The sequence below is a fragment of the Oratosquilla oratoria genome, chromosome 13 (genome assembly GCF_046742065.1).
Source record: "Oratosquilla oratoria isolate Oo_2021 chromosome 13, ASM4674206v1, whole genome shotgun sequence".
NCBI lineage: Eukaryota > Metazoa > Arthropoda > Malacostraca > Stomatopoda > Squillidae > Oratosquilla > Oratosquilla oratoria.
The window spans coordinates 35807208-35827207 of NC_134789.1; the positions used below are offsets into that span (position 1 = coordinate 35807208).

General features: G+C 44.5%; 1 protein-coding gene across 6 annotated transcripts in view; it reads left to right on the plus strand.

Annotated features, from left to right (window-relative positions):
* The first annotated feature begins 18522 nt into the window (after positions 1–18522).
* The window catches only part of LOC143032375 (uncharacterized), a 450169-nt gene continuing 448691 nt past the window's right edge, over positions 18523–20000 (plus strand). For all 6 annotated transcript variants that reach the window (XM_076197036.1, XM_076197034.1, XM_076197035.1 and 3 more), the window contains exon 1: positions 18523–18621. In XM_076197036.1, coding sequence (XP_076053151.1) covers positions 18538–18621 — 84 coding nt within the window. In that variant the 5' untranslated portion in view covers positions 18523–18537. The remainder of the gene's footprint in view (positions 18622–20000) is intronic.

The following is a 20000-nucleotide window of genomic DNA, read 5'->3' on the forward strand; positions in this document are numbered from 1 at the left end:
TTTCACCACACCATGATGGGTGAGTGGCAGTCACTGGTGGCCGTAGGGGAGCGAAGTAATGTCCTCAGGACCGCGAGCTGAGGGCGCTACCACACACGCCTCACGGCCATCGCCAGAAACAAATTTGAGTTAAGCATATGCATATTACACGTGTGTGCGTGTCTGTGTGTGTGTGTGTGTGTGTGCAGGTATGTATGTATGTATGGTTTTGTGTATGTATGTGTGTTTGTGTGTGTGTGTGTGTGTGTGTGTGTGTGTGTGTGTTTGCGCGTATGTGTGTGTGCGTGCGGGTGTGTATGTGTGTATGTGTTTGTGTTTGTGTGTTTGTGTTTGTGTGTGTGTGCGTGTGTGTATGTGTTTGTGTGTGTGTGTGTGTGTGTGTGTGTGTGCGTGTGTGTGTGTGTGTGTGTGTGTGTGTGTGTGTGTGTGTGTGTGTGTGTGTGTGTGTGTGTGTGTGTGTGTGTGTGTGTGTGATCCCTATACCTCCCTCCTTTACATTCCCTTTTCAGTGCTTTGTTCTGCCATGTTTTCACTTTGCTTCCTTCCTTCCCCTGTCGCTCTTTTATCTTCTCCGATTTGTTGATCCTTGCAATCTCCATTATTTGACAACACTCTTCCTCTCTCCTCCCGGGTGTTTCCGCTCTCCCTTTGCCCTCTCTCTTGCTCTCTCTCTCGCCTTCTCTCTTGCTCTCTCTCGCCTTCTCTCTTGCGCTCTCACTTTCCCTCTAAGCTGCATCTCCCCACACACACTACCTCTCCACTTTTTTTTTTCAACATAGTCCTTTCTTCCTCTCCCTACCCGTCTCAATTCTCTTCTTCCTTCTAGTCTCCCTCTCCCTCTTCCTCCCCCTCCCCCTCTCCCTCTTCCTCCCCCTCTCCCTTTCCCTCTCCCTCCCCTCCCCCTCTCCCTCTCCCTCTTCATCTCCCTCTTCCTCCCCCTCCCCCTCTCCCTCTTCCTCCCCCTCTCCCTCTTCCTACCCCTCTGCCTTTCCCTCTTCCTCCCCCGTCTTTCTCCCCCTCTCCCTCCCCGCCTCAATCCTATTCCTCCTTGTCTCCCTTCCCGTCTTCCCCCCCCCGTTCTCTTTCCCTCTCCCTCCCCATCTCAATCCCATTCTTCCTCCCTGTCTCCCTTCCCCTCATCCTCCCCTCTCTTTCTCCTTCTCTTTCCTGGTCTTCCTCTCCCTCTTCCTCTTCCTCAATCTTGGTCTCCCTCCCTGCCACCCTCCTCATCTCCTTCGTTCACGCGAAGCTCACACGCGCGAAACGCACATACGCACTCACGTCCCTGCCCTCACAAAAATCATTCGTACCCGACCTTTGACCCACTTCCAAAGTGGTCTTCGTTCCTCCCAAGGTGTCTCTCTCTCTCTCTCTCTCTCTCTCTCTCTCTCTCTCTCTCTCTCTCTCTCTCTCTCTCTCTCTCTCTCTCTCTCTCTCTCTCTCTCTCTCTCTCTCTCTCTCTCTCTCTCTCTCTCTCTCTCTCTCTTCCATGTTTTATGGACTTTGGCTTACGTGAATGGTCGAAGCGCTGGGGATAAAGCCAGCTGTTTCGGCTGTCGGGCCCTGTCGTGGAAGAGCTGTGCCCCGCTGCACTGTGTCTGGTATAGCCCTAGCAATGCAGTATGGGACACGTGATCCTCTCCTCTTGAGTTGCTGAGATGGGACTGGTGTTTAATGTTTATCTTGTAATTTAATCATTTATCTATTCATTAATTTATTCTTTTATTCATTTGTTCGTTTATTATTTTTTCATTTGTTAATGTACCTATTTACACATTCATTTATTTATCTATTTATTTGGTTATTCATTGATTCATTTATTTATTAATTTATATATTATTCTCATTTATTTATTCACTTGTGTGTTTATTAATTTATCTATTCATTTGTTGGAATATATATTCTTTAATATATTTATTAACCTATGTGGGAATGTGCTTTGACATAATCACTCATCTTATATGGGAGAAGATTTCCATTGTGTAAACTCACACGTAGATGGGACCTCGGTCACGACGGTGCCCTCCCAAGCCCTCATCCTGAAGTCTACCGAGTCCTGGTGGTGGACGGATTTGGCGACAGTCAACTTCTACCGTGGTGGACGGCGAACTAATCTTCCATCCGCGAAGCTCGTTTTTATCTCTCCCCGCGTCTTAATATGCGGACAGTTTTCCTCTCCGGTCTACAGATGTACCAGCTGTTCTGGGCCGCCATCTGTTGCCACCAGTCCTCGTGTCCTCTCTCGACGGCTCCTTCGGAGCTGTTTTCACTCGTGTTTTCACTTACGGATCTCGTCATGGGTCTCTGGGCTCTACGTGAAGCTACGCAATCGAGTTACTTCTCCTCCCCGCCTTCTCCCCTTTCTCCGTCTCTCCTTTTCTTTTCCTTCTTTCTCTGCACTTTTCCATATCCGTCTGTTTCTCCGTCCCTCTTCTTCTCTGCACTTTTCTATCTCCGTGTCTTTCTCCGTTCCTCTCTTTCTCCTTATCATTCTCCGTGTCTCTTTCTCAGTCTCTTTCTCCGTGTCTATAATTTTCTCCGCCACATACTCCCGTCTGTTTCTCCGTCCCTCTCCTTCTCTGAACCTTTCTATCTCCGTGTCTTTCTCCGTCCCTCTCCTTCTCCTTATCATTCTCCGTCTCTCTCTCTCTCTCTCTCTCTCTCTCTCTCTCTCTCTCTCTCTCTCTCTCTCTCTCTCTCTCTCTCTCTCTCTCTCTCTCTCTCTCACACGCACATTTAGAACACGGGCAGCGCGAGGTTTATTGTTTCAGACACCACTTTTTTAATCATTCTCCGTTAATTCTCTTTACTTATGTTAATTTCATTTTTACAGTGAAGACACACGTCATAGCAAAGTTTCCCCCATTTTTTCTGATATATAGCAATTGGTGTTATATGGGTAAAGAACAGTATAAGGGTTGACAGTGACATCACTTGACCTCAAGCAACGGTGATCGTCTTTCTCTTCTTCTTGCCGCTCCCAGGAGATTTCATTCAGATGAAGAGAAACTCCCCAGCAAGTTATGATGAAATTTATGGATGTGATGGGGGAGGATCTGCAAGTGAGAGGTACAACGGAGAAAAGTGCAAAGGGTAGGATTAGAAGGAAACGGATGATTCTCTGTAAGGACTTCCATTTGTTATCAACAGGAACAGCCGGATATAGAAGGTGAGGAGGAGGAGGAGGAGAAAGGAGAGAGGGAAAGAAGAGGTGGAAGAAGAGGAGGAGGAAGAGGAAAATGAGGAATAAGAGGGTCGTACCAACGGGAACATCCTCCTCGAAGACTCCGGGATCTCTCAGTGTCCTCGCGGTCCAGAGTCTGGAAACCTCGAACTCAGGTCGCTCCAAAGCCTTCTCCTGAAGCCTGGTTTAAAGTCCAAGAGTCTGAATGATCCAAGGAAGGTCTGAGGATCCGGTCTACTTCGATCCTCCTCGTCAGCTTGACTTGATACTCGGGGACTGGGGCCGAGGACGAGGTTCTTTCACGTCGTCTCTGTCGCTGTGTTCTCCTTCTGGGTCCAAACCGAGTTCGTGCCCTCCGTCAGCAGCTCTTTCGGGTAATGTACGAAGAGATGACCTTGATTGACCTCAGAAAATCGAGTCACAGTCCCAGACAACAAATGGGACGGAATTCAATATAGACTTCGATTCCATCAAGTGTTTTTGTTTGGAACACGCACCCAATCACACGCATGCACACACACACATCGACGTACACACACACACAAACACAAACACAAACACAAACACACACACACACACACACACACACACACACACACACACACACACACACACACACACACACACACTCACACACAGACACACACAAACACACACACACACACACAAACACACACACACACAAACACACACACACACACACACACACACACACACACACACACACACACACACACACACACACACACACACACAAACACAAACACAAACACACACACACACACACACACACACACACACACACACACACACACACACACACACACACACACACGAACGCGCACACACATATGTACATGCGTGGGTACCCACAATGGACTTGCGCAACTGCTCTGAAAAGATTTTAGAAGTGACACCATCTGTTGATTTGTGAGTTGACCTGCAGAAGGCTGCCCTTCGCTCTCTCTCTCTCTCTCTCTCTCTCTCTCTCTCTCTCTCTCTCTCTCTCTCTCTCTCTCTCTCTCTCTCTCTCTCTCTCTCTCTCTCTCTATCTATCTATCTATCTATCTATCTATCTATCTCACTATCTTTCACTATCTTTCACTATCTCATCCTTTCCCTCTCCCTTGCTGCCGAGTCCGCCCGGCCGCTACGCCGGTGTGGCTCGATTAATCTTCTCATTTGTGGGTTTTGTTTTCTAATGTGGTTGTTCCAGCATTCGATCTTTCCATGGGACTGCGGTTGCCCATTACTTTCTCCCTCGAAGACGTTCAGATGCTGTTCCAGGTGTGTTCCGTCGAAGGGCTCCTCACTCAAAGGAGTGACAGCCCCTACTTGATCAATAATTAAAGATTTGTATAGACAGGTGTAGACAGTGACTGTGTATAGATGGTACTGTTATACAAGGAAGGGAAGGGCGGGTGGTAGAGGGTGTTTATGTGTGAATGATATTTTAACACAGCCCAAAGGGGTTTATCGCCGTCTTCTTTTAATGCATGAAGGACGGAGAGGGGGAGGGTGGTCGCCGATTAAATGAAGCGGCCTTGCTGTGGATGCACTGTGTCTTGCTACATTGCCTCTGACCCAAGACAGTGGTCGGGATACAGGGATGACCCGTCATCCACGAGGAGCTAAGATGAGAGGGAGGAAAGGGTGGTAGATGGGAATGGGTACGTGCCTTTGACTTGGCTACCTCCCTTATAGGGTGGAAAAAGCTCTTGGTGTACTCTGTAGACAGATAAATAGGTATGGGAAGACGAGGGAAGGGAAACAAGGGAATTTGAAACTATCTTTAATAGGATTGTATCAACGCCAATAAAGGCGCTTTCAAAGTCCCGTGTTTCGCCTCCCTCGTCATCACGTGATCAATAATACTGGGCAGTAGCCTGCATTGCCCAGTATTATATTGACAGTATCGGGATAGTATTGGAGAAAAATGTAAAGTAGACAGATATTAGAAAATAGTATTGTGTATTGATTCAATGATGTTTATTGGTTGTGATGAAGCAGCTTCACATTGAATAAAGTCTTAGCGGGAGGAGTTGGTATGTGCTGAACTTCTTGATACATTCAAATATATTTATCATTATTTGGAGAAGAAAGGACAAATGAGAAATTGGGTGGTGGAAGTAAAATAAAGACGATCTAGGAATTTATTTACTCAAACGTTTCGACCAACTTGGTCTTATCCAGAGAGATGTACAGAAACTTTTTACTTGGGTTAAAATTTATACCACCCATGTAAAAACTTTCTGCGCATCTCTCTGAAGAAGACCAAGTTGGTCGAAACGTTAGAATGAATCAATTCCTAGATTGGTTTTGTTTTACTTCCACCACACAATCTCTCATTTTTCATTGTATTCTTCAGGGCAAGTCTCTTTAGGACCACGCAGTTCAAGAATAAGAATCATACTAAAAAAAAAAAAAAAAAAAAGAGTACCTGGTGTTTCCTCGCCTCCCGATCGTTTTGAAACTGTTGTTGCTTATACATTTATTGCATAACCTTTACTGAATGAGAGGTAGCTTGTGTTAGCAAGATGACTAATGGTTATTAATTGTGAGTGATGAAATAGAAAAACGTTTAAGAGTTAGTACAAAATGAACATTTGACATTCTTCAGCCAGACACTGCTAGATTTTTTTTTCTTTATTGTGACGTTACATTTTAACTGGATCAGCATCATCAGACTCTATTTTTTTTTTCTAATGTAATTGTTCTTGTCCAGGCCTGTCGTCATAATCACGTGACTGGTTCACCCTGTTGGCGATCCTGACATTCCAATTTTTCTTCCATTTTTAAGCGATGATGGTGTTGCGGTCTCATCTTTCCCTCATTTCATTGACTTATTTTTGATTCAATAATGTATGCATCTATTCAGTTTTATTCTTTTAATTTACTTGTGTAATTTGTGGCTGATTTTACGCAAATACCTGTTCAAGTATATGTGTATTCATTGTTCCTTTTAATAAATCTCTGTTGAATACTTTACATTAGTGGCTTATTGAACAACAGCAAGAACCAACGTCGGTACTGGGTGTGATGGTCCTACGGAACGGACGTCGGAGAGAGTCATGTCCCCACCATCCGTCGTCAGATCTCACCAACACCCTTGTTCCTATGCCCCGAGGGTCTGGCACTCGATCCTCGGACCGGGCACAGGATCTCTGTCCAAGTCGATCATCTTTCTTACACTTAACAGCTAACGACCTAACGTTAGCTAATGCACCAACGACCGACAACTGTTCTCCTCCTCATGCTACCAGCAAACCCATACTAAAACAAGACACACAACAATCCAAACTTTCTTCCCAGAGAGCTCTATGGAAGAGCCCAAGGATCGTTGCTGGTTACTTCGGGGCTGGGGGTTTCCAGCCAGTGAAACTGGAGGCAAGAGTTATTGACAGTGATTGTCAGTACGCGACGGACTCTGTGGGCAATGATCTGCCTGGAATGCGCCTTCAAGGACGCCGAAGTCATTCCAGTAATCGTGACATTTGCCAAAAATATAAACGTGGACGATTATGAGAGGAATGACGACGTGGAAATTGCACGAAAATGATTGGATTATAATATATTTATACAACATAAAGCGTACAGGCACAAACATACACAAACGCACACAAATACGCATGCACACATGCACGCATACATGGAAGTACATACACGCACGCACATGCATACACGCATGCACACACACACACACACACACACACACACACACACACACACACACACACACACACACACACACACACACACACACACACACACACACACACACACACACACACACACACACACACACACACACACATACACACAATATTCGGAACAAAGTATTCCAAAAATCTATATATTTTAAATACCGGAAGCTTTCATATTCTAGTACATTTTTTGCGTTATTTAGAGTTTACATGTAGAAGGGAATGTCTGTTGTATCAAGCACGTTCCGTAATAGAAAGTTTTCCTCTTGGTAATAGGTAGTCATTATGACCAAATATAAGACCACATGTTGTAGGAGTGGGACTTACACACATACGAACGCACGTAATTACACACACGAACGCACGTAATTACCCACCAACACTAACACACACGCGCGCACACACACACACACACACACACACACACACACACACACACACACACACACACACACACACACACACACACACACACACACACACACACACACACACACACAGATACATACACACGCACACACACACACACACACACACACTTTTTTATGGGTTCCCCCTTCCAATTAGCCCTTTGCCCCTGTATGTTTTTATACCCCACTAACTCTCGTAGACCTTTTCCATTCATTAGCTCATGTTGGCCTCGTTCTTCTCTTGATTTTTTTTTCAATTCCATTCATTTATTTTCAACTTTCATCATATATTTTTATCCTGCCTTTTCACGTTAAGATAAATTCATTTTGCTCAACAGTTTGTCGTGATCGATCCTGCTCTATTATTATTATTATTATTATTATTATTATCATTATTATTATTATTATTTATTTATTTTATTTTTTGTCATTTCCTTCCGGGTGTCTCATCCCACGAATTCTCTCTCTCTCTCTCTATCTATATATCTATCTCTCTCTCTCTCTCTCTCTCTCTCTCTCTTTTTTTTTTTTTTTTTTTTCTTAGTCTCTTCGGAGGGGGATCTCTTAGTTTTCCTTTGCCTTCCTCTCAGCTCTCTCTGACTTCATTTCAGCTCTTTGACATTCCCCCCAAACTTTCCCAACCATCCATCCAGCCTTCCTTCCACTTTACTTCCCAGCCTCCTTTCCAGCCTTCCTCCCAGCCTTCTTTCCAGCCTTCCTCTAAGCCTCCTTCCCAACCTTCTTTCCAGTCTTCATCCCAGCCTTCTTCCCAACTTATCTCTCAGCTTTCTTCCCAGCCCTCCTTTCAGCCCCCCTCCTTCCTTATTCCCAGCCATTCTCCCAGTCTTTCTCCAAGCCTTCCTCCCGAGCTTGCTCCCACTATAACTCCCAGCTTACCTTTCAATCTTTCTCCCATCTACCCTACCAGCCATACTTCCATCTCTCTAGTGCCTCTTAAATCCCTTTAGCCTCCTTCACTAGACGCACTTTTTTATTATAAAAAAAAAATGGATTATATTTTTGAGTGTGCTTGTCTTGTGGGCCTGGTATCTTTTGTTACATGGACAGAAGATGTGGTAGTTAGAATAGTCTAGTATAGATTGGAAAGCACTACTTTCGTAAGCTACTGTATATGTAGTTAATGTCTGTGGAGTGCTCAGGTGGTTTCAGCATTGCGTGGATTTCGAATAGTTGAGTGGTCGTGAATCCAAAATTTCTTTCAAGATCGTAGCAGGTGCAATGCTCGACCTATTTCGTCCAGGAGGTCCCTTCAGAGGTTGAATTGCCTTGCGTTTACCAAAACAAATTAATTCAAATTACCTTTTAGCTGGGAGGGGTCGGTATAGTTTTCCCAGCCCTTTCCAGCCGAGAAAATTCCAAAGCTGAATAAAATCGTTAAACGCTCGGCAGGACTAAGTCGATGTTCGCCCAAACCCGCTCGCTGGCTGAGCGGGTTAGGGCGTTGTTACTTGCGGCGAAGGTCGAGGTGAGGGCGGTTCGAATCCTGCCACCGGCGAAGTTGAACCAAGGGCATGGTTCATTAAATTCCACGCTACAAAGCACTTTGTAAGGGCCACCGTCCTAGCCTCCCGATAGGGGGGAGTGTGTGACGTTAAATCATGTCATCATCGTCATCATCGTCATTAACCTGGACGAAGTAATTCAAGTAGGCACTCGACCGGAACGGAGTTAAAGGAGGAGACGTAATCTGGAGAGTTGGGTTAGTAGTGACCATTGGTGGACCGCCAGGAGAAATTCCGTTGGGGAGAATGATAGCGGGCTTGCAGGTGGTCGAGTCCCCCCCGGTTCTTTGCGGGTAATCGAGGAGATGAATTGCTCCGAATGACTTTCCACTCGGGAGTTTTCGATTTCAGGAGACTTTCGCCGGCCTATTGTGCTTTCTCGGCAGTTCCCGGAAGCCTGTCTTAACTTCGTGAGAATTCATGGCTGCCGCTGAAATCACAATGAATTTTCAAGTAGAATGAGAATTAGGTCTGTTCTCCTAGTCCGAGAACTGAATGATTATTATTAAAATGTTATGGTGTAAGTACTTCTTCCGAGTGTGTTGGAATTCATGGCCGCCGCCAAAATCACACGGAATTTTGAAAAGGTTGGGGAATTAGGACTATATTCTTAGTTTTAGAGTATAAATTGTATTCTTAAAACGCTATGATTTCAGCAAGTACTCTGTGGCCTCCCAGGGCCGTATGATTGGATGGAATGCAGCCTATGATTGAAACGATTTTTCAGATCTTTAGACCGTGCAACGTCCTAGATTGTGACCGTTGGTTTTCTAACGGTTTTTGCAATTTTGACAGATATAGATCGAGCTATTAACTCTTTGGTTACCAGAGGTTTTCTTCATCTGAAAAAATAACTACTTGGTGACAGCCATAATAAAAATTTTAAGTCAAGTCGATAGGTGGAAGTTGAAGGAAAATCCCAGGACCTAAGACACCGCTGGGTGATGACTGGAGGCCCTCCGTTTAGAGCCTACATTCTTCAAGAAAACGACCGTTAGACCTGCAGAAGTTATGCAACGTTATTGTTTTCTGCCAAAGTCTCGTAACTCCGCATCAGCTCTTAACGACCTATTTGTCTTTGTTAAAAGGCGAACCACTCGGTAAGAAGCTCTTGTACCTCTCCAGCCTCATAAAACATAATTGTGTCGGTTTATTGGCCTCGGCAGCTCGGTAATGATTCCTCGAGTTTGTCGAGGCGCTGCTTTTACGAAGACCTATGAGAACTCCGTGTATGTAAGAGAAATTACGAGGGTCTCCTGGGAGTGATACAATTCTTGACGTAAAATCACTTTCTCTTTTCTGACGACTTCTCTCATAATTGATTGACACTTCTGTTCGAGTGTATATATCAAGAGGGGATGGGACTAACTGTGGAGGAGCTTTCTTCCACCTGAATTGAACCTTCTGGTGGTTGTTGTGGATCTTCCTGGTGGGCTTTCCCTTCACTGTTGAAGGAAGACAAAATCTAGACGTACATGCATACATATACCAAAGGCTTTTTCCCCACTTATAAAGGAGGTAGCCAAAAGACAAAGGCATAAAAAACACTCCCATCCATTCCATCCCTATCACACTCCACTCCCCTCCACACTCTTTCCTCCCTCTTATCTTGGCACCTCCGGAATGGCGGGTCATCCCTGCATCTTGTCCACTGCCCTGGGTCAGAAGCAGTGTCGCAAGACACAGCACATCCACAGCAAGGCCGCTTCATTAAATCGGCGATCCCCCCTTCTCCGTCCCCTCGTGCAGAAAAGGAGAAGACGGGGAGAAATCTAAGCGTAGGTTCGATTATTGGCCGGGGACTGTAGCCATGAAATAATGACCACGTGCGTAAGAGTGTGACTCCTTCGCAGCAACTGCAGTAATTGGCATCAAAAGAAAACGGGACGCAAGACCTACATGATTGCGCTTAAAGAAGTAGAACTATGTACAGTTATGTATATATTTCAATCATAATACATATACATAAGCTGTTCATTTATTAACATTACCGGTGGTAGTTAGGATGAGGGACAAAAGGTAAAAATCTGCTAATGGGTTAATCAAGCTAGTTTTTATCACTTTCTGCCGCGGTGGAGTCCCTCAGCTGTGTAAGATCTGGCAGGAGCTAGGAAAAAACAACAACTAAGACTAAAGTCTTTGAGCACTACGGTAACCTCCAGATGATTTTATTCATTATAGTATCGGGCCACGACATAAATAAAGTCCATCAAAACCCCCATAACCCGGGGTCGGGCCCTCAGCTGAAGAAAATTGCCTGGCCGTTGTCACAAAAGAAGCGAACAATGATCAAATCAAATCAAATCAGCCATCCTGAGTCCACTGCTGAACAAAGGCCTCCTTCATAGCATTCACACGACCGTGCCATCCTCTGCCACGTCACTCCTGCAAACTTCCCGATCTCGTCTCTCCACTTGTCTGAACAATGATACTGAAGGGATAAAGAGGGAGTTCAGGTGAGGAGTGTTGGGGTGGGGGGGTTACGGCTAGGAAGGAGTGTAGGTAGCAACATTGTCGTCAACCGTGTAGTCAGACCGGAGTCAACTTCCCGAAGAGTCGATGACATGTAACACATTACGAAGTTTCATGATGCATTTAGATAAACACCGAAGTGACTTGCTGTAGTGTCTGCCAACTGGTTACATTGCTTGTTTCATTTGCATGCTTAGTGTTTTTTTTTTCGACCTCTTTCTGATCAGACAGGTCTCCTGATGAACTAACAAGCTCTGCCATTGCAGACCACTGTAACCCCCTGAGAACAGGAGCGGGAACGCGAGTTGGTGTAAGGGAGGAGGGGCGCGCAAGGGCATTGCTGATTTGAGGTTGATATAGATGTACAAGTAGTAGAGCTATTACCCGGAAGTTATCTGTGATGGAAGAGAGGAGATTGATGGGGGCTGAGGCCGGGGGAGGGTAGGGATAGACTCCGAATGGATTACAACTAGTAAGAGTATCACTAGGAAGAGGAAGACAACTAAGAGGAGGAGGAGAAGGAGGAGGGAAGAGGAGGAAGATGATTACATGTATAGAAAAAAAAACATGGTGACAAGTGTGGAGGCGATGATGGAGGAGGTAGTAGTGGAGGTGGATTTGGGAGATGTAGAAGGGAGGTGGAGGTGTGGAGATAGCGATGGAATTGGAGTAATTGTTGGAGGGGGCGGAAAATGTGTTTGTAAAGGGGTAGGGAGGAGATGATGGAGGTGGTAAACGAGGTGGAAGGTGAAGGTGTTGGAGATGGGATTGAAGTTGGAAGTGGAGGTTAAAGTGGAAAAGAAAACGGAGGTAAAGACGGAAGTAGAGGTGGATCTAGTGGTGTTGGAGTTGGTGATAGTGATCACTAACGTCATCTTAGTGAAGGTGTACATTAAGATACATAACGTTTTCACGTCTTCAACATGAGGTCTTACCCCCCCCCCCCTCATGGAGGCGTTCACTAGAGGGAAGATTGTCTGATGGCGATAATTTCTCCTCTTTTTAGCATTATCCAGAATGTGGATAGGAGGTAAAGGGAACACGGGCTGAGGGAAATACTTTTATTCCTGACTAGTTTCACCTGAGTGGCTTCTTCACTATTCCTCTGAAGAAGCCACTCAGGCGAAACTAGTCAGGAATAAAAGCTTTCCCCTCAGCCCGTGTTCCCTTTACCTCCTATCCACATTCGTCACAATGTTCACACATTATCCAGAATAAAATCCGTCAAGTGTGTCACCGTGACCACGGGGTTACTTGCCGCGCCTCTGGTTCTTTATTCCTCATGAGCTTTCTTTATCTCTCTCCTCTCAAGGTAAGACCATGGGAACAAGAGAAAATTTCTGGCAACAGCTTTTGCGAAAACGAAATTTTGAATAATAGGCTCTTAACACGTTAACCCCTATTTTGCTAGATTAGATCTCCCTGTGACTTCAGACTCTTCGCCGAGAGACGGTGTGTCCCGGATGTATGATCAAGTCACGACGCTGACAAACACCTCGTCGACCAGAAAGTGTGGGCCTATTCCTCCAACGCCCGAGGGGAACATTTCTAATTTGAATAGAACCAACTGGCGCTAAATAAAATCAAATATCTAAAGGGTGGCACAGGACCTTGATGGATTGATCGAGACTTGATTCAAATCCTCCTTGACTTGAAATAAGATTAAAATAGTCTCGAGTGAATGGATGGATGTGGACGCGTGCCTTGGCTTGCTACCTCCCTTTCTAGGGCGAAGGAACTACTTGGTATAGACATAGATACATTCAAGTTATCCAGGGACATCCTAGCTGAAAGTCTCTAGCGTCGCCCAGACCAGAAGCTTTAAAGGAGGCACTATGACTTGTTGGGGCGAAGAATTGGAGTATACGTGTTATCTCAATGCATTTTGAGTCATTCTACACTCAGGGCAATCAGAATGTTCGTTGTTGCTCTCATGTTTTTATTTGGAACTCCTGCCACCAATGTACTGTTCAAGCAAATGTCGAGTTTCGGAGGTACCACAGAGAAAAATGGAAGAGTTTAGTGGCAACTAGAATAGAAGATGAATGCCACCCGGTGGATCAAGGGCTTTAACAAGAGGGACACGGACAAGGTCATCATATTAAGGCAACAGGGCAGGACTCAAAATAATTTATATAATTGGACAAATTTAGATTTAAGAAGGAAATAGACAAGAACCGGTTTACCGATGAAGTGGTCAACGAATTGAATCAATTTAGTAATCATGTAGTGAACGTTGAAAATGTCGGTTGTTTTAAGAAAAGGTTAGACAACTTTATGGATGGGAGTGATAGGTGGTAATGGACATGGAACTGTCTAGTGTAGGACTTGTGGTATCTTAAGGTCTCCTCCGTTCTTATGTTCTTATGTAATGACAGGTTTATATTTGAGCAGACATTCCTCTCAGGCTAAGGATCAGGAGACTCCCTTGGACAACAGTTCTCGACCTGTTTGCTCATGAGTTTATGTAATGCTGTTTACCATCGCTCTGGAGACGACTTCGGCGCTGGAAAAAGGTCGCCATCTACTACTAACAGGTGTTCGTGGAGTCCTTGGAAGTTCCTGCGGACTTCGAAGGGTTCTGTTCCTTGGCCTACGGATAAGAAACACTGCCCGAGGAACAAACGTTCCGCTTCGGAGGAAAAGATTAGCTTTCGATTTCCGGAGGTTGGGCGGGATGATGTGGTAAAACCACTGCAGGACCGGTACTTCTTGGGTGAACAGTGCAACAGATTTCTCTCTCCTCTTCGTCCTCCTCCTCGTCCTCCTCCTCGTCCTCCTCGTCCTCATCGTCCTCCTTCTCCTCGTCCTCATTGCCCTCCTTCTCATCCTCACTGCCCTCCTTCTCATCGTCCTCTTCTTCGTTCTCCTATTCGTCCTCCTTGTCCTCCTCGTCCTCCTCGTCCTCCTTCTCCTCGTCATCATTATCCTCCTCCTCGTCCTCTTCTTCGTTCTCCTCTTCGTCCTCCTTGTCCTCCTCGTCCACCTCTTCCTGCATACCCTTCTCGTTCTCTTCTTCATCCCTTTTCTCCTCCTCTTCCTTCTCACCCTCCTACTTCTCATTTTCGTTTTCATATTCTTCACCCTCGTTTTCTTATTCCTCCTCCCCCTCCTCCTCCCTCTCCTCCTCCCCCTCCTCCTCCCCCTCCTCCTCTCCCTCCTCCTCCCCTTCCTCCCCCTCCTCCTCCCCCTCCTCCTCCCCCTCCTCCTCCATCGAGGGTACGGCAGCCGCTGCATCCGGGCATCATTCCTCGCCACGGTGGACCTCGTCTGCTTCCGAGGGAGAAAGTCAATTTCTTCCTCGATTCTTTTTTTCTTCGGTCGCAGCGAGCGAATTTTTCGTCAGGTTCACTTTGTGACGAATTTTGGGTGTCATCGCCTCTCCGGAATCCCGTCGGCTGTGGAAGGGGTACCGCAGTTTCACTGGAGGCTGGGGCTGTGGATTGGTGGTGGCTGTGGAGATGAAGAGTCTGAAGGTGCTGGTTAGCTGTGTTCTTGCAGACACCTCAACGTGACCAGCGATAAATAAAATTTACACAAACACATGTATTTCGTAGACTTCTATATGCCAAAATTCTCTCACAACGAAAGGGGCTTATAAATAGTTTTGTGTCAACGCAGAATTAACGAAAGACATTTTTCTGTTGATCTGATATACTCGCATTCTAGGCCAAGTTTGGGTATTCGCAAGAGTACAGTCGCCCACAAAAGTTAGTGTTTCTGCTTTACAGTCATAACATTTGATGTCGAGTATTTTATTTACTCAATTCGAAAACCACGAGTTTTACTCTATGACCAACACTATCTACGGAAACATAGAATGCTGGGTAGTAAAATTTGTGTTTGCAGAAAGGAAATCATAGTGTGGATCAAGACTTCTGTGTCCGTTTGTACTGTCTTAGTACCTGTGACAGCGGATGCGTTTGAGACCAGTATTAACGTTACGGTATTCATCAAAGACGAAGATGAAGACGAAGACGACAGCGGTAAAGATGGAGGTGATGGTGGGTGCGGTTGGGAGGGAGTGGAGGCGAAGGAGGGTGGTAGGTATCGGCGAAACCAATTTATTTCCAGCTGAGTGGTTCTGGGGACTTCTTTGGCGCATTTATACTTCGTTGACATTCTAGGGGCGGTCATGGTCCGGTTGATGGTCGGTGTTCCATTATCTTTTCATTTAATCATTTTTTTTTATTCATGTTTTTTTATTAATCTTATACATTTTATTGGTTTATTTGTTTACTTACTTATTTATCTGTTTAGTTATTTAGTCATTTTGTTATTCATATATTCATTTATCCATTAAAGAGTACTTCGACGGCAGAGCAGTCTATGATGGTGAGGCTCCTAACATTTGATAAAAGAAAATTGGGAACTTACGCCAAGAGGACCTTAAATCTGATTGATCTGCCAGGGCAAGGAGAAACGAAATCGAAACCAACGCCCTACAGCAGCCCACTAGAATTTCTGAAGATATTCAGCGGACTTACTTGTTAAACGTAGTTCAGTGTCTGTTAGACAGTCACTAGTTCCTCAGTATACTCATTAACAATGCGGACGTAATTTCAGGAATATTGATCGGGTCAGTTTTGAAACCAAATGTCCTTGGAGGACCTAAGGAGAATTTTGAGTTTATTTGGAAAATTTCAATAAGAGAATTGCCAATAACTAGCGCTTCTGTCCTCGGAGGCAATGTTGTGTCCAGGAAGTGGAGTCGTAGATGCGGCCAAGGAGAGCCTGAAGAAGAAAACTAGAAAAGAAAAACATTGCCAGTAATATTACTGTCAATAATGGAGTTGGTGGTGATGATAGTACTGGAGGACTACTCTTGTCTTATCGAGGGATAAGGGAAAGGTATCAATGTTTCTCTCTCTCTCTCTCTCTCTCTCTCTCTCTCTCTCTCTCTCTTTCTCTACCTCTCTCTTTCTCTATCTCTCTCTTTCTATCTCTACCTCTCTCTACCTCTACCTCTACTTCCTAGTAATGATCTCCTAGTAGACCTCCGTGGGTCATTGTCCAGGACGAACGAATCGCAGTGAAAGCCCCCCAGGTATCTAAAGGCATTTTACCTTTCATCCCCCTCGGCTGATTTACCTCTCCTGGTGGCATCCGGAACGACCGAGCACGTAAATGGTCTCGGGACGCTGAGTGAGGATCCATGATGAACTGAGAAGGGAAAATACCGGACGCAACGGGGATCATTGCCGTGATTTCCGGCAGATCCTAACATTACCGGGAGAGAGGAGGAAAATGAAGAAGAGGAAGAGGAGGAGGAGGGGAGTTAAGTTTCTTATATTGGAATTTGGTGGAAGCAAAGGTACCTTCATTAAGGAAGTTTCCCTATCACTGTGTCGGAGGAGGGGGAACACGAAGATACTTACATTTTGGGGAAAGGGGAGGTATAAAAATCTCTCTCTCTCTATCTCTCTCTCTCTCTCTCTCTCTCTCTCTCTCTCTCTCTCTCTCTCTCTCTCTCTCTCTCTCTCTCTCTCTCTCTCTCTCTCTCTCTCTCATCTGTGTGTGTGTGTGTGTGTGTGTGTGTGTACATACATACACAAACACACACACACACACACACACACACACATATATATATATATATATATATATATATATATATATATATATATACTTTTTTCTGGGGGAAGGTTAGAAAATGTGCAGGGGATCTTACACTGATTTGGAAAGGTTCGGTTGATTCACAGATTAATCTTTTTGGGAACTGATATAAATAAAAATGAAAAATACTTGGAAGAAAACGTGGTGTTTCTGCATGCGGAAATAAAGTGCCTTATAATGGTCAGGGCGGTAAGAAGTCACGAGATGTTTGTTTACTCGAGTGAACTTGTGAGTCCCAATTTTCAGGGTCGCAGCATCACACCTCGGCTTTCTTCTCTGATTCTTGATAGATCTTGAAGGTCCTCCGCGCGTGAGGGATTCCACGAAAGCAAATGAAGGAGTTCGGGGATGCCAGAATGGCGTGGGATAAACTACTATGTGAAACGTGGATCAAAACCTTAGAGTAAAAGAGGTTCCCTTACGGTTGATCAATCTCGTTTGTCGTTTGACGTAATCAGATGTGAGAGACGGAGACAGGAATAGAAAGAAACAGAGAGAGAATGAGGGGAGAGTGAAAGAGACAGAGTGAGAAAGAGGGAGGACAGTAATAGACAGACAGACAGAGGGAGAGAAGGGAGAGTGACAGAGGCAGAGTGAGGGGGGTAGAGTGATAGACAGAGGGTGGTTGAGAGAAAGAGGGAGAGAGGAGTAGAGTGTGAGACAGAGGGGGAGAGTGTGAGAGATAGAGGGGGGAGTGAGAAAGAGGGAGAAATAGGGGGAGTTTGAGATATAGAAGGGGGGTGAGAGTGTAAGATACAGAGGGGAGAGAGAGAGAGGAGGAGAGATTGTGTGAGAGAGAGAGGGATGGGAGAGTATAAAATAGACAGAGGGGGGAGTGAGAGAGAGAGAGTGAGAAAGAGGGAGACATAGGGGGAGTTTGAGATATAGAGGGGGGAGGAGAGTGTAAGATACAGAGGGAGAGAGAGAGAGAGATACAGGGGACAGAGAGGAGGGGAGAGTGAGAGAGAGAGAGGGATGGGAGAGTATAAAAAAAGACAGAGGGGTGAGTGAGAGAGAGAGAGAGAGAGAGTTGCGCTGCGTCGGCCGCGTCAGTCAGCTGTTTGCTCCCAGTGTGGGTTTGGACGTCGGGTGAGGAGGACGGTTGGGTGTCCGCAGAGGCTCTCTCTCAGTGTGTGCCGCATGCGTCGCCAAGAACCGCGTCAGGACCTTCGAAAGGTTTCCGGATTGTTGTGGTCTTACGCGTACGTCTGTGTATGGTGTCGTCCCTATGGGTGCTTAGTAAACAGACTTGATAATTGAAAAAAATATATGTGGTATTTATCAATACATTAAGTGTGATGTGAACTGAATTTTCATGAAAATGGAAAGTTGTGTGTGGAGAAATTCGAATAAGATTTCGTGCAACGAGGTTTGACCCATGGAAAGAATAGGAGTGACTTCGATGATAACGTAAATAGTTATCCAATAAAAGCACGGTACAGGTCTGAGACTAATAAATGGTCGGATAAGAATTAAGAACTCTCAGTGATAATTTTGTCGAGCTGCTTGTTAGCCTGTGAAGGCTTGCTCGAAATGGCAGCTACATAATTGGAGATTTTTTGAGTGAAAAAAAAGTTGCATGAGTGTTCATAGCTATGGTGTAACGATATTGTGATCCTGAAATCAAAATGAATCCTTCAAGTACTCTCCAGTACTTCAAGAAGCCCTTCTTCTGGAAGCTGGGCTACCTAAAGCTTAACAAAAAGGCAAAGGTAATTAGGTCATTTTCTGTTTATTTATGTAGTTCTGTTCATGTTTGCCACTCAACACGCAAGGCTTCTGGTCCCCCCCAGGGAAGAGTCCCAACCCACCGATTCGGGTAATGGAGCCCTGGAGGGCCGTCTTGAACTTCGGGTTAGGTTCTCGTCACTAGCGTTTCTTGCAGACACTTCTGTAAGAGTCCCTCTTCGGCTGAACCTAGAGGTCTCACGTGTGAGGTTTCTGCTTCTTGGCAACACTTCAGATGTTGAAAGCCTGTACGGGTTTCAGTACCCGCAGGGAGAGAGAGGCTGGGGGTGAGGGTGAGGGGTGAGAAAGGGGACTCGTGTTTGGGTTACGTTGTCGGTCAAAGTTAAACTGCTAAAGGCGGGGAGATTTAGCATTGAGACGGAGTACCGGTAGAACTGGCTGTGAGGTATTTGATTACGCAAGAGGTCAGGAGTGGATATCTATAGGTTTTTACCCAATGTGATTACTGGGCACAAAGTCTCTCGCAATTTCGTATGTTACCTCCTTATTTCCCTCCCCCCTCTTCCCCTCTTCTCCTCCTCCTCCTCCTCTTCTTTCTTTTCCTCCTTCTTCTCTTCCTTCTCCTCATCTTCCTCTTGCTTCTCCACCTTCTCTTCCTCCTCCTTCCCTTCCTACCAGCTAGTGACGTAGAGACCCACAGAACCACAACACCTACATTCCTAAATTTTCTCCCCAAATATATTTCTGTAAGACAACAAGGACCTTTAAAAACTATTGTTTGCTGCGGGTTTCCAGTCAGTAATTCGTAGAAGCAATAGTAATAATTATATTATTACTGCTGCTGCTACTACTACTACTACTACTACTACTACTACTACTACTACTACTACTACTACTACTACTACTATGACTATTATTATTATTATTATTATTATTAGTTATCAGTTATCATTATTATCACTATTGGTATTATCATTATAACTTTTATCATTATTACTTTTACTGTTATTATCATAGTTATTGTTAGTATTATTGTTATTTTTATTATTATTATTATTATTAATATAATTATTATTATTATTATTATTATTATTATCATTATTACTATTAATACTGTCATTATTACTTTTACTATTATTGTTATCATATTGTTATTGGTATTATTATTATTATTATTATTATTATTATTATTATCATTATTATTATTATTATTATTATTATTATTATTATTATTATTATTATTATTATTATCGACATTATTATTACTATTGCTATTATCATTTCATTATCATCATTTTCAATATCATTATTATTAAATCAAATACTGTGATCTACTTTGTGTACAACTCATATTTCCAACACTTGACTTCCACATCAGTTCTCTTGATTTATGCCCCGAGTC